This window comes from the organism of the source record quoted next, unplaced genomic scaffold (genome assembly GCF_019419815.1).
Source record: "Pyrus x bretschneideri cultivar Hongxiangsu unplaced genomic scaffold, Pyrus_bretschneideri_v1 Contig34, whole genome shotgun sequence".
Taxonomy (NCBI): Eukaryota; Viridiplantae; Streptophyta; class Magnoliopsida; order Rosales; family Rosaceae; genus Pyrus; species Pyrus x bretschneideri.
This window is the reverse complement of record NW_025999657.1, coordinates 2,328,445-2,344,291: the sequence shown is the minus strand read 5'-3', so window position 1 is coordinate 2,344,291 and position 15,847 is coordinate 2,328,445. Positions and strand designations below refer to the sequence as shown.

General features: G+C 39.2%; 1 protein-coding gene and 1 pseudogene across 1 annotated transcript; both read right to left on the bottom strand.

The window, feature by feature from the left end:
• Positions 1-4,761: 4,761 nt before the first annotated feature.
• LOC103959413 lies at positions 4,762-7,580 on the bottom strand (annotated as a pseudogene).
• Positions 7,581-12,131: 4,551 nt separating this feature from the next.
• Positions 12,132-15,798, bottom strand: LOC103959382. Its single transcript, XM_048591611.1, has 8 exons — positions 15,700-15,798; positions 15,553-15,589; positions 15,223-15,461; positions 15,052-15,088; positions 14,579-14,814; positions 13,680-13,716; positions 13,197-13,471; positions 12,132-13,039 (listed from the first exon to the last, which is right to left on the bottom strand). The coding sequence occupies exons 1-8, from the start codon at positions 15,781-15,783 to the stop codon at positions 12,368-12,370; spliced, it is 1,617 nt and encodes a 538-aa protein (XP_048447568.1). The 5' UTR covers positions 15,784-15,798; the 3' UTR covers positions 12,132-12,367.
• Positions 15,799-15,847: the final 49 nt, after the last annotated feature.

Here is a 15,847-nt window from a genome sequence, read left to right as displayed (position 1 = left end):
TACTTTCCCTTTCCACAAGCTTATGTTGTGCAGTTCAATGCACCTCCCAGATTTCAGAACAATCATGGCAAATGATCGTCTCAACGCAACTATCGTGGTAACTCTTCTAAGAACTTCAACCATTTCGTGGTAATTTTCATAATTCTGGCAATGGTTCTGGCCATTTTCGCACTCACTCTGGTAATCGTTCTCAATCTGGTGGATTTCCTCTCAATAACACGTATTCTGGTGGTAAACATCCTTGCCAAATCTGTCATTCCTTTGAGCATGAAGCCATTGATTGTTATGAAAGGATGAATCATGCTTTTGCTGGTAAAATACCTCATGCCAAATTAGCTGCTATGTGTGTGCATACCAATTCCAAAGCTACCTCTCCTACTTGGTTTATTGACTCTGGCGCCACATCCCATAACACTAATGATATCTCTGTTATTCATTCCCCTATTCCTTACTCTGGCGAAGAGAAGGTGTACATTGGTGATGGGCAAGGTATGTCGATTCATCACTCTGGCAATTCTGTGCTTAAAACATCATCAGCTACATTTCGATTGAATAATGTTCTGCATGTTCCTATGATGAAGTTCAATCTTCTCTCTACCTATCAGTTTTTAAAAGATAATAAGTGTGCTTTAACTCTTGATTATGATGGTTCAACAATCAAGGATCGCTCTACGGGGAGGATGCTTTTTCAAGGACCAGTTAAAGAAGGTTTCTACCCTCTTCAAGGCATTCCCTCCACTTCTGCACACTCAGCTCTTTTCAATACTAAAGCTACACTTCAGACATGGCATAGGAGGCTTGGGCATCCTTCTATAGCAATGTTTAGGAAAATTTTACATAAAGCTTCACTTGGTCACAGTGGTGACAAGTCTGTAAATTTCTTTTGCACACATTGTGCCATAGCTAAAAATCACAAGTTACCCTTTTCTTCTAGTACTAGTATTGTCTCTGCCAGTCTTGAATTGATTCAATGTGATGTTTGGGGGCCAGCTCCAGTGCTCTCTGTTAGTGGCTACAAATACTATGTACTCTTTGTTGACTTTGTTGATGAGTTCACTAAGTACACATGGTTATTTCCATTGAAGGCAAAATCTGAGGTGTTCTCTGTATTTGTCAATTTCAAAGCATATGTTGAAAATTTGGTTGGAAATAAAATCAAAATCTTCATATCCGATTCCGGGGGAGAATTCACCAGTTCTGCTTTCAATTCTTTTCTTATGAATCATGGCATTTTTCATCAATTAGTTGCCCTCACACTCCAGAACAAAATGGCTGTGTTGAGCGCAAACACAGGCATCTCACAGAAACTGCTAGAACTCTCTTAGTGGTTTCACATGTTCCTCACAAATTCTGGGTTTTGTATCTAGTTAATTGATTGCCTTTATCTAAGTTGGACAAATCTCCTTGGGAGTTACTCTTCAAAAAGGCTCCAGATTATTCCAAACTTAAAATTTTTGGTTGCAGTTGTTACCCCTGGCTTAAAGCATATGTCTTTTCGAAGCTTGATGGCAAAAGTACTCTCTGCAACAAAGGCTGTATATATCTAGGCATGTCATTTTTAATGAAGACCATTTTCCTTTTCAAGGTTTATCACAGTCTCAAGGATCTCCGTTATTCGAATCTGTTTCTACAGGATCTGCAGCAACTTTCACATTACCCTTTCCTGTCTCTCCTACAAGTTCTTCTCAGTCTATTTCCTTATCTTTGGGCAGTAATGCATCCATGTCTCCTTCAGACCAACAATCACAGCCATCATCTTCTCCAGCACCAATCTCATCCCAAGTGCCATTTGCCTCACAAGACAGTTTGTCCTCAAAGTCTACTACATCACAACCTCTTGTTTTTGCAAATACACATCCAATGATCACAAGGTCAAAGGCTGGCATCTTTAAACCTAAAGTATTGGTTGCCACTAAGCATCCAATTAATCCTACCAGCTTTGTCCCTACCACTTATCTACAAGCTTCCAAACATAACCATTGGAAACAAGCAATGACTGAAGAGTTTCAAGCTTTGCAGCATAATGGTACATGGACTCTGGTACCATCATCTCCTCATCACAATGTTGTAGGATGCAAAATGGGTTTTCAAAATCAATAGAAAACCCGATGGTACTATTGATAGGTACAAAGCCCGTCTTGTGGCTAAGGGCTTCCACCAGCAAGAAGGAGTTGACTTCCAAGAAAAATTTAGCCCCATTGCAAAACCAGTCACCATTCGAATCTTGTTAACACTTGCAGTCCAACATACCTGGTTTCTAAACCAATTGGACATAAGCAATGCCTTCCTTCATGGCAATCTCAAGGAAGAAGTCTTTATGCAGCAGCCATCTGGTTTTGTTGATTCCACAAGATCTTCCTTTGTTTGCAAGCTTAACAAATCCTTCTATGGCTTGAAACAAGCCCCTAGAGCTTGGTATGATAAACTTTTTCATACTTTAGTCTCTCTTGGTTTTGCAAACTCAAAATCAGATTGTTCCTTGTTTGTTCAACACCAACCCTCTCTAGTTGTAATCCTAGTGTATGTTGATGACATCCTAGTGGATGGTCTAAATACATCTCACTATCAAGCTTTTATCCATCAACTAAGTACTCTTTTTCCGGTCAAAGACTTGGGACCTCTTCACTATTTCCTTGGGTTAGAGGTTCACAAAACTTCAGAAGGCTTATTTTTGTCTCAGGGCAAATATGCACTTAATCTCCTTGTTAAAACAAAGATCGATTGTCATATCCCGGCCCAGGACGGATCACTTCCCGGGCCCGTTCCACTACCGTAGCACGATATTGTCCGCTTTGGGCTTACCATTCCCGCTCCCCGAAGGATGAGAGGTCTGCAACTAATAAGAAAAGGCTGGGGCGAGTTACCTCATAGCAAGCAAGCACTGGTGCGGTGCTACTGGCATGGGCCTCTACCCCTAATGTTAGTAGCGTAGACCCGCCTCGGACAACTAAGTGAACCGGACACGGACATGGTTTTGTTTTTGGGAACTCACGAGCAACTTCCCAGTGGGTCACCCATCATGGGATTGCTCTAGCCCCATTCTCGCTTAACTTCGGAGTTCCTATGGAACCCAAAGCCAGTGAGCTCCCAAAAGGTCTCGTGCTAGGTAGGGATGGGAATACACATTTAAGGATCACTCCCCTAGGCGATGTGGGATATCACAATCCACCCCCTTAAGGGCCCGACGTCCTCGTCGACACACCACGACCAGGGTTAGGTTCTAATACCAATTTGTCACATCCCGGCCCGGGGGGGATCACTTCCCGGGCTCGCTCCACTACCGTAGCACGATATTGTCTGCTTTGGGCCCCGACCACTCCCTCACGGTTTTGTTTTTGGGAACTCACGAGCAACTTCCCAGTGGGTCACCCATTATGGGATTGCTATAGCCTCCTTCTTGCTTAACTTCGGAGTTCCTACGGAACCCGAAGCCAGTGAGCTCCCAAAAGGCCTCGTGCTAAGTAGGGATGGGAATATACATTTAAGGATCACTCCTCTAGGCGATGTGGGATGTCACAATCCACCCCCCTTAGGGGCCCGACGTCCTCATCGGCACACCACGACCAGGGTTAGGCTCTGATACCAATTTGTCACATCCCGGCCCAGGGGAGATCACTTCCCGGGCTCGCTCCACTACCGTAGCACGATATTGTCCGTTTTGGGCCCCGACCACGCTCTCATGGTTTTGTTTTTGGGAACTCATGAGCAACTTCCCAGTGGGTCACCCATCATAGGATTGCTCTAGCCCCCTTCTCGCTTCAGTTCGGAGTTCCTACAGAACCCGAAGCCAGTGAGCTCCCAAAAAGCCTCGTGCTAGTTAGGGATGAGAATATACATTTAAGTATTACTCCCCTGGGCGATGTGGGATATCACATGGATGGCAGCAAACCATGTTCAACACCTCTTGGATCAGTTAAGTTGGATGACACTGGACCTTATTTTCTAATCCTAAGGAATATAGATCCATTGTAGGTGCTCTTCAGTACCTCACTTGGACAAGACCATATATTTCCTTTGCTGTGAACCAAGTGTGCCAATTCCTTCATTGTCCACGAGAACCTCATTTTCAAGCAATCAAAAGAATCTTGAGATTTCTTAATGGTTCTATTGCTCAAGGTTTGTGGTTCAAGAAAGGCTCTTTACATCTCTCAGCCTTTTCAGATGCTGACTGGGCAGGCTGCGTTTTTTATCATCAATCTACAAGTGGTTATTGTGTGTATTTGGGTACTAACTTGATTAGCTGGAGTGCAGAAAAGCAGCACACTGTTGCTCGATCCTCCACAGAGGCTGAATATCGTTCTCTTGCCCACATTGCTGTAGAATTGACATGGATCTGCAAAATTCTAAATGATATCACCTTTCCCTTTTGCCAAGCTCCTCAACTTTGGTCCCTTTTGCCAAGCTCCTCAACTTTGGTGTGACAATGTCTCGACAATCTCTTTGGCATCTAATCCTGTATTTCATGCTCGTACGAAACATGTGGAAATTGATTATCATTATATCAGGGAACTTATTTTAGCCAATCTGATTCGAATCCAGTATGTTGGTACTCAACACCAAATTGCTGATATTCACACTAAGGCACTTTCCAAGGCCAGATTCAAGTTGTTGCAGTCCAAGCTATCTCTCGGATCTCCTACGTTTAGCTTGAGGGAGGGTAAAGGGACACCTCATACTTACATATTTTCTGTTTTGTAACTAATCATTGTATTAGTCATTAATCTAGTGTTATTAGTCACTAAGCTTATTTAGCAAAGTGTATATAAACTCAGTTGTAATTACTTCCTGATTAAGCAATGAAATACAGAAAGTATTCTTTCTATCTATTATAGCAAGTTTATCATCTTAAGCTCCGGTATACTTTGGCTTTCGCTTCTCAGAAAATGCTGCTAGGGCTTCCAAGCGATCATTTGTGTTCAACGTTTGTTCATAGCATTGTTCTTCTAGAGCCAAAGCTGAGGTTTTATCTACCTCCAGCCCCTCGTCAATAGCTTTTTTTGCCATCCTTATTGCAATTGGACCGTGCTAACACTATATTTCATAAAATTGATTGCAACAATTACTCGCAACTTTTTTTTTCTTTGCCCAGTAAGATGATTTCAAGTGATGCTTAGTTTCTACAGTCTTTTTCCCCTTTTCAGTGCATGTATTAAATATTTGTTCATTAGAGCAGATTTTATGCAATAGAGAAGTCTCAGCTATAGACATCCACTTTGACAGAGACGTTAGAATGTAGTTATCATTGGAAGGCGAAAGTTCAGTTTCATAGATTACTCAAACCTATAACAGTCCCCATCAAATAGTATAAAATGAACATAATACTGGATAAAATAATGCCGTACCTTCTCATTTGTATTGCGAGCAACTTCAAGTGCCTTTAGATGAGCTTCACCAGCAGGAACACAGTAATTTACCAAACCTGTAGTGACGTACAATCTTGCATCAAAAGAAAATAAGACAAAAGGAAAGCAGCTACTGAGTAGACATACATCACATACCTATCGACATTGCTTCCCTGCAACCAATCTTCCTACAAGTGAATACGAGTTCCTTTGATATTGATTTTCCTATCAATCTAGGAAGTCGCTGTGTTCCACCTGCTCTGTAAATGGACATAATCAAGAGAGTTGATCTGAACTGGACGAATAATATCAGAAAAATGGAGAGAAAGAAAAATAAATAAAATAAGAGAGTAAAATAAGAAGTAATCATGCGGAAAGTCCTTCCAGAAAATGTAGACAATATGGATGACACAATTCCATAAACTAAATATCAGTTGGAATGGGAATTAAAATCCTTCCCATCTCTTTGTGATCGGAAATGGTCTGCTATGAGACCCGCTTAGAAAAAATTGAAACAGAAAAGAATGTTGTGTTCGTCAAACAAGATGCAGGTGATCAGCAATTCTTGGGGAGAGGTCATAGGTTATAATGGGAACTGACTCTGAAATTTAGCACCTACCCAGGAATTATAGCAAGTCCTGTTTCTGGCAAGCCCATCACTGCATCTTCTCCTAAGCCATTAATGGTGGAAAACAATCAGAGACTAAGCATCATAGTTGCCGGATACGGGGTACAGGTCAGTAAGCATTATAAACGGTTGAATGGATTGATAGTTTAATGATCAGAACTTGGTTCAGTATATATCATTAAAGAAATGGAATTACCATATATCCGAAGATCGCATGATAAAGCCATTTCAAGTCCACCACCCAATGCTGCTCCTTCAATGACAGCAATAGTCAGAATAGAAAGTACCTGAATATTATGAACTTAAGTGTCATGAAGAAGAAAACAATTTATGGAGAACTAACGTATAAACAGTGAATAACGAAACTAAGCATTAAATGATCATACCACACTAATTGAAAACACCATTATGAAATCAAATTAGCAAATATAATTCTGAACGTATCCTGGACTCTCACGTCTATGTATGAGTGTCTGCTCGTTCACATATTGATATTATGTCCACCACTAAACAACACTCATGTATATGCATCCAATATCCACCGTTATAGAACACTGGCATATACATTCATACCCACTGTTATACTAAGTAGAACGTACCATACAACAAAAAAACATTTTAAAAGTGTTGTACAGAATCTGAAACACTTGTGGTTGTGGCAACGAAGATTAACCTCTAAAACTCACTGAATGTCAAAACAACGACTCAATTCCTCTCATCCTCAAGGCCTTTTTAATAACAAAACAACTATAGAAAAACACAAAGGTTAACAACAAAGATTAACCTGTAAAAACGAGAATGTGGCGCGCAGCGTGTTGACAAAATCTCGAACTTCAGACACACTCATCCCTTTCCGTTCCTGCCAATCAAATTAAGAGGCAAGGACAACTTGTGTGAGCACTATCTTCTCCTGTACATATCACCACTCTTCAAAACAAATAATTCATTCAAGCAAATCAAAGTGAACATAAATTTGAAGAATTCTTTGGATATCCAGTACAAGTTCCTTGAAAAAAAAGAAAAACATCGATTTGACGAAGAACATAATCAAAATTCCGACCTTTAAATCTGCCCCAGCACAGAACACCTTGGAAACTTTGCTGCGGATCTGCAAAACATTAGCAGAGGAATCTCACTAACAGCTTCAAAGGCACTCTGTAAACCTCTCAGCATCTCTCTCCCAATTGCATTCCTCACCTCCGGCCTCTCCAACCTAACCTCAACAATCCCTGTTACCAAACAACCAAAACCCAATTCGGTTAACGCTTTCTGGGTCATAGAAAATTGGCATAAACAGAGATAGCCCACTCGTTCATACGAATTTTGAAACTGGAAACTACCGGAATCGGAGTCGGATAGTCGGCGGAGAGTGACGGAGCGACACGGAGATCAGAGTCCGGCGAGTTTGGTGAATCCATTGATTGGATTGAAGAGAGAGTGAATTCTCTGGTAATATAGAGGTTGTGGGTTTGTAATGTTTCAATGACCTGGTTAGGACTCTTAAACCGCCCGCCATTTTTCGTTCAGAAGCTCAAGCTCAAAGCTCAAACTGCTCTTCCGCCAAGTGATGGAGCTAGAGAGGCTTTAAACTGCAAATCAGGGAGATGTTTGGAGAAATTCTGTCGACAAGACGACACAACCCAATAACTCATGCCACCTGTCCACTAAAACCAACAATTTATCCAACGTGTTGGTCAGTTGCATCTGAGTTTGAATTTTAACGAGAAACTTTTTTATTTGTTAAATTTATAATATGGTAAGAAAGATTCGAATCTAGACGCATAATTAGAAGCACACCCATATTAAAATATATCATTAATACTACCGTCTATTGATATTGTTTTTTATTTGTATGTAACGGATTTTATGTTTGATTTTCCTCAAATGCGAATTCAAACTAAATGATTATGGCTACTCCTAACTCACTCATCCACCATTTAATATAGGTAATATCGAATGTATTAAACAAATAATTTAAAATATCAACTTCAGTTTTCTATTAACACTCCACATATTTTTTAATACACCCCACATAAAAATTTATTATTAAATGACTTATTTATCCTATTATGAAATGACTAGTTATGACACATCCCGACTCGGAATGTCCACTAGGACTCCGAATCGAAATGTGATGGCCGACATCTAGAAGGTGACGAAGCCATAAAGTATAGTGATGTGGAAAATGTGAATAAATTTAAACCTAAAAGTGCCTAAAGACAAGAGTACACTATGAGTAGGAATGAACTCATTTCACACGCAACGTTAGAGCAAAAGTTAAGAATAGTAATGTGAGTAAGGATCATACCCTCAGAGGTAGCCACCTATGCTGAGATTCGCCAAGAATCCTCGTCAATACAAACTTTCAGCAACTAAAACCTGGAGGGGCAAAAAACAAGGATGAGTGGGCATGAAAAAAAAGTTTTAATAAAAACCTTTTGAAAACGTTATAACCCCTCGCTGTAAAACCCATATGATTTCCAGAAAATAATACTACATATATACGTAAAACAATGCACAAAGACAGTAAAAACCAAGTATGCCATGTCATAACATTTCCGCGTTAAAAGGTGTAAGCCAGGTGAAATCAATATAAAGTAATATGCCAGTCGGAGTCATCTAATGTGACTTGTACAACTGGACCTATAGCTCATCAATATATGCTAGCACACGAGGCTGAGTGTAAATATGCTCAAGTGCTACGATCACGTGAAGGCTGTGCAAATAATCGTGGGTCACCTACGAGTCGAAACCACCTATTGTGGTCTGTACGACAGGGCTGACACCAAACTTGGATCCAAGGCGAGCATGTGGTGCGGGAGGTGAACAATCACGTGAAGGACTATGCCTTGGCCTCAGGCGAGAACACCAACACTGTGATGCAGCAATGATGAGCTCTAAATGCATCCATGCATAACAATGTGCAATGCAACCAATACCAACACAATATACTCACCTGAAACTTACCTGACCCTCTGCATCATCAAACAATATAAATTATGATTTATAATAACGCAATACTACCTATTCAATCACATAATACTATTCACAAGTGTAACAATGCAATATTTAAATGTAATTATTTATGACATGGAAAATAAAGCATAGTTCCATATAAAAACGTTTCTGGAACTGTATATATATATATAGAAAACAAATGTCCACTCACCTGGAGTCCGCGCTACAACTCCGTAGCACGAATATCAAGGCGTCACGAACAATCGTCTAGAACAATTATCAAATCACGTCTTAGAATACTTATCGATAGAACAAGTAACTTACATAAAACACATTCCCAAGGACGTTCTAGAATGATTGGTAACCTATTGACCAAAAGTCAATCGTTGGTCAAAGGTCGACGGTAGGGGCCACAACCCTACATAACTCGATCCGGAAGATATGCTCCTCGGATTTCCAATCCGTAATTTCTAAAGATCTACATTATACTTCTAGAACAACATCCTAAAGTTTCGGAATGATCCGACGGTCGGATCTCCGCCAATTGCTAAAATTAAGTGGCGATCGATGTTTTATTTTATGAACTAACAAATCCAATTCGGGAAGATCTGTACATCAGATTCCTGATTTGTTAGTTCTTAACTTCCTTAAATATTACGTACTATAATATATTAAGGTTTGGTGATGATCCAACGGTCAGATCGTCGATTCATATAAGGGTCAAGTGGCGGTCTCTATCAAAACTATGTTCAAACAATGAAATTTCATTAGTCAAACTTCACATATGGAATTGGGGTATCAAATTTAGCCTAGGAAGGTCAGTTGGGGTCTTGGCCCACGCACCACCACACACGACAGCCGGCCGCCCCAACTCGCCAGAAAATTCAACTAATTCTAAAAATTCTCAAACTTCACAGGAATGAAGATCTCAATAAGTAGAGCAATTTTTATACCTATGGCCAAGTCCAATTTGGTTCGAAAAAGCCTCAAATCGCCATGAACTCGCCGGAACCCTAGAATTTGGGTGTTCTTGATTCGTTCTCAAATCAACTCTGACGCTCCAACCACTGATTGGACATTGTTCTTGACCTCCTGAGAAGTGTTTTGGTGGTGGTAATTGAAGAGAAATGCTTCAGAAATGGTGGATCACCGTCAAAGTCCCTTCGCACCCACCGGTGCGGTTCTCACGAAATCGGGACCTAAAACCTTTCGATCTTGGGCGGAAATGATAAAGGAGAGGGTATGGAAGAGGTTGCAGGTGATGGGTAGGTGTAGTTGGCCTGAAAAATGGTGGAGGTGGCCAAAATTCATTCTGGGTGTAACGGGTTAGTGCAGGTGTACGAGTCAAAGAGGTGACCCGATTTCTTCTCCTTCCTTCTCTGTTCCCTCCTTTCCCTCCTTTCTTTCTTATCCTATTGGTCAATTCCTTCTCCTTCCTCTAATCTTGTTTCCACGCCAGCCACACACATGGCTCCCTAAAACAAGTCACAAAAACAAATATCTATCAATTATGAAATTTATTAATTTCTCTTCGGTATTCGATGTTTTGTAAAATTTTAACCAAAACTCCGATTTCGATTCCGATAGTGCCTTTGTGTTCGTACCGTCGAGTACTTCAGGAATACGCCAAAAGAATATTTCATACGTCTCATTATACGTTGGTCAATGAAAGTTAATACCCTCGCCTCTAAGGACATTTTCGTAAAATCACGCTCTTAAAATTTATAAAAACGTAAAATTAAGGGCAGGTCGTCACAAGTTAGGCCACATTTGAATTTAAAAAATAAAATTGTTTTCATATTTTTTTCTTCAAGCTCTCAAAGTCACTCCTATCATCCATTGTAGAACAAAACTCCAACAACTACCAAATAAGGTAAGTATAGATGGTTACACAAACACGCACATAGATGGTTACACAAACACGCACACACACACACACATGTAAAATCTAAAATCCCTAATTGAGATGACCACATGATTTGATTTGGATGTTAAGTGGATAGTGTGGGGTATATGTAGAAAGTGTGGGGTGTGAGGATAGTATTGGAAAGTATGTGTGGTGTATTCAGATAAATTTTAGTCTAAAAAGTAAATGTAGGGTCTACTAAGCATATAAAGTGTAGTCAACAAAACGTGGAGTGTAAATAAAACAACCCAAGAACAAATAATGAAAAATTAAAAATAGAACACACAAAAAGGAAAAAATATATATAACCTTTGGGAAATTGTTAATTTCCCTAAATTCAAATTTACTGATGCTTAAAGCATGTCTAATGCATGCAAACTAGATCCTTGCATGCTAATCGTTCATCTATTTGCATAATATCATCTAGGGTGGGTTCAAAAAACTGAAAATCGAAAAAAATAAGACCAAACACCAAATTGAAAACAAACAAAAAAACCGAACCGAAAAAGAAAAAATCGAACCAAACCGAACCTTATTGATTCATTTTCGGTTTTGGGGTTCGAAAACCGAACCAAACCGAATTCCTTTACACTTTATGAATCTATGCCCATGATGTTTTTTGTGTGAAACTTTGTTGACAAGTTTGAAACTAAGCCTAGGACTTTTTCAAAGAGCATACTTGGTTCAATTAGGGAAGATATTTCATTGGTTACAGAATAAAGTTTTGGAAGGCTTTGAAACTTGAAAGAGCTTTTCTATTTGTTTGCTTTTTGAATGGATACGTTGTTGATAGAATACGATTGATTTATATGATCTTGTATATGTACAAGTACCTTTCCACTTTCCCCATTTTCTTTTTATTAGTCTACTAATGCAAACCTCTTTTCTAAATTCCATATTAAAAAAAAGATCAAGTTTTTATAAGATAAAAATAAAAAATAAAAAATAAAAAATAAAAACCGAAACCGAACCGAAAAAAATCGAAAAAAAATTGAATCAAACCAAACAAAACCGAAGTTTAAGTTCGGTTTTTATTTTAACAAAAAACCGAACCGACTGAAACCGAACCCAACCCCGACATCCATCGTTATTTTTTCACCATTCACAATTAAGAGATAGGAGGTACAGATGAAAAGGGAAAAGCGAAAGTAGAAGAAGAAGATTTGGAGTTTCCCAATCTCTTTGTTGATTTCAAATTGTCAATATACAGAACCTCATATCTCATGATTAGAAGTTTTGGAGGCATTTCAATGATCTGGTACAACATGACCGGACGAAAGTCCAAACATAAGGCTTTGGTTGGCTTGAAATGTTATCGAATCAATGATTAACCAGATAAAGCAAGTAGCCAAGGTTATTTCCTTCTCCTATCCATTACATTCTTATTTGGTAAATCATCGATTCGATAACTAGTTATGATCCTCTTTCAAATGATAGCTACTTATGAGCAATTAGCCTAATCAATCATGGCATCAGAATCATTTACATTCCACCGGAATCTACTCAATGTCGAAACACCCAATTGCTAAGCTTTCACAACTTACGAACCCATTTCTCAAGTCGAAGCTGCTTCAAAGCGGGTCCTCGATTTGGCTTACTTTTCTGAGGACACTTCCATTTCCCTGTAATCCCCGCCACAGGAGAATGATGAATATTTGTTGCATCTGCCAAGGCTTTTCTTTTCACGACTATTGGAGCTGTCATTTTACTAATCTCTTGCGGTCGTTCCACAATCTTTTCCTGATTGTTTCTTGTAAGTTTGCCTTTCCTAGTTGTTATAAAACCATTTTCGGATATTTCATTTCCGTCATCTTTTCTGTCTCTGCTTCCATGAGTTGGTTTTCGTTCTGACACTCCATTGCTTGGAATTAAATCCGAATCACTTCCAGTTGATATACAATCAACTTCTGTGTGGAATTCTGGTTCTGAGTTCTCCTGTGAAGTGAAGGCCTTGCTAGGAGTCATGCCTTGTGAAGACTTCTCATAGTTCCTGCATGGACCTTTTTCGTTGTCCGATGGCTTAATTTTGGTTCCCTTGAAAGTCTTAGGCGATAGCTTGCATTGACAACTTTCCTTGTTCAAGATTGACATTTCGACATCTTGTGCTTGGGCGATGACTTTGGTTCTCCATGATTTAGGCATATGCTTGAGACACAAATCATTCTGACTAAGTAGGTTTTCGCTTACTCCATAGCTAGGGCGACCCTGTAATTTACAGACGTTAGGGCAATCAATGGCTTAAACAATTCATCTAACTCAATCATGTACGAATAACAACTATTATAACTAAAGAAAACAAAAACAGGAAAGGTTTAAAATGCGAGAACTGGAAAATGAGAGATAGTAAGAGAACCTCACTTACAGGCTGTGTTTTCTGCTTATTATCTCTCCAAGAGGTGATGCATTTTGCAAGCCCTTCCGACTGTAAATCAGAAACCGCTTCGCCATCAGTTCCCTTTTCATTATAACCCTCCAAGCCCTCTTCATTTTCTCTGTGGCTATTATCAACCAGAAACCCATCCTTCCCACTTTTGTTTTCTTTCCAAACAGGATCTCGAAAACCATCAGTTGTATTTGTATCATAGGACGGAGACTCGTACACATAGCTTGAGAACCAGTTTCTGATGTCAGTAGGCTCTAAAATAACAGGAAGAAAAAACGGATTAATAGCTTCATTTTCTTGTTTTCTTGTTAACATAAATTACCACATCTTACATTTGCCAAGAGAATAATGCAAGCAGAGAATACGCATCAAATATTCCATGCTTACATACATTTTATCAGTAACGAAACAATTCAACAAAGGGGAAAAATATTAACTTCGGGAAATAAGTGAGACAAAAACCTGACAGTTGCGAAGGCGGCTCTAAAGGACCTGGAGTCTAGAAGAAGAAAATTGTGTCAGATAATTAAGTGTGAAGAAAATTTCAGCCATAATACGATAATAGTTGAAAATATGTAGTTTGTGCAAACCCCAAGGCAGGTGAAATCGGAACAAGACGAGTGATGCTAGGGAAATTCATTGATCTCCATTTAAATTTAGAGGAGAAGACTTTCAGTGGTCAACTTGGTTAGGCGGATCCCTGTGTGAGGTCTTTGATGATGTTCGAGGTTTCTGTGCAGTGAGGAACTGACTGTTGTGCATCCACAGAAGGATGATGCATCGGGTTTGATATCCATAGCGCAAGACAAACCAAAAATACTTTCTTTGTGGTGTGGCTAAAAGTGAACATGGAGTAAAGGATTCATAATGCACATGTGATATAAAGGTTGATGTATCTCGAAACATATTCGAGGTTAAAAACTAATTTCTCTCCCAGGTAGGGATTGTAAGGTTTTCTTAGGCCTTTAATGTAGAGGTTTCTTGGAGTTAGTTTTGTAACTCTAGTCCTATTTATTGTACATAGGATATTATAGTGGACGCTTACAAAAAGCTTGAGTATTTGGGTACATTTGGTTCTCTATGAAGAAGGGGTGGAAAAGATACAAGACTATTTGTGTCCGCGAAAAAACTATATGTTTTTTTGTTGTAATGCTCTCCTACTTCTTTGTTTTAGTGGATTCAGGTCGTCGGTGCTCGTTCAGATGTCATCCTGAAAAGGAGTATACATCCTTGTTTTCTATAATTGATGAATGATCTTATATTTGTTGAGTATAGGGATTTACTTATTAGCTTGCTGAACACAACTGGAAGAATGAAAAGCGAAAATATACTAGGGAAACGAACAGATACAGAAATAGTACCTCTCTTACAGGCTGCCTTTCCTCCTTAGGAGCTCTCCCACTAACCTCTTCAGAATCACTTCTGTTTATACTAAAATCCTCCGAAACCTTTTCTTTTCCTCTGTTGTTTTCAACCAAAAAGCCATCCTCCTCGTGTTTACTCACTTCGCAAATGGAATTTCCAACACCATCAATTGTATCCAACGATAGCGATTCATATGCATAGCTTGAGTACCAGTGTCTGATGTCGGTGGGCTCTAACAGATCAAAAAACAGAACATTTCAATTACTTCGTTGCTATTTTTTGTTAACAGTTCAATTACTTCGTTGCTATTTTTTGTTAACAAAATTAAGCCACATTTCATTTTTATTAATCAAATGGAACCATACGATATGCTTCAAAGAATACATTGCTTATTCGGATTTTCTTAGCAGCCAAACAATTCAATTAATGTGGCGGAAGAAAAGGAAGAAATTTGGTAAGTGATACAAACCTGAAACGAACGAAGTTGATTCCAAAGAACTTGGGATCTACAACCGGAAAATTGTGTCACATTACAATCTTGAATTCCAATTCAGAACCACAAATATCTACTGAAAGTTTTGATCGTGTTCCACTTTGAAATAGAACCCATTAAACAAAAAGGGACAAGAAACAAGCGTACCTTACTTAACAAATGGCTTTCGTGCTCATATCCAGAAAAGCTGCCACATTTCACAACCCCATTTGGGGTTTCGTTCTTAGGAATAAAAGCTTCATTTTTTGTTCCATTTCTCTCGAACCCACCTGAGTTTTCTTCCATCTCAGTTTCGGGGACAACGGTATCATCGAGAAAAGAATTGGACTTCAGTGCAGGTGATTCATATTGGTAGCTGGGGAACCAGTTTTTCAGATCTGAAGGCTCTGGACAAAAAACATTGAAATTAAAAAAAAAATGAACAAAAAAAAAAAAAAATCTTTCAGTTTCAGAGATTTGCAAAAGATGAATACAAACCGGAAGCGATGGAGAGCGAGCGTGGAGAGCTCAGAATCTGTGAACCCACAAAGAAAAAAACACATTGGAAGTGAAAAGTTGTTGAGATTATAATTGTAGTGTGGAAAATAAGGTGGACCATCAAGCATGGAAACGAAGAATCGGTACCTGGGAATCCATGGATTCTTCACGGATAGAGAAATCAGAGCTTCGAAGGTTCAGCATCGAGTACTTGATCTGATTCCACGCCATTTTATTGGCTGTGTTTTTGTGTTGAGACTTTTGTTTGAGCGCTGGCGCCGCAAAAATTTGTTAT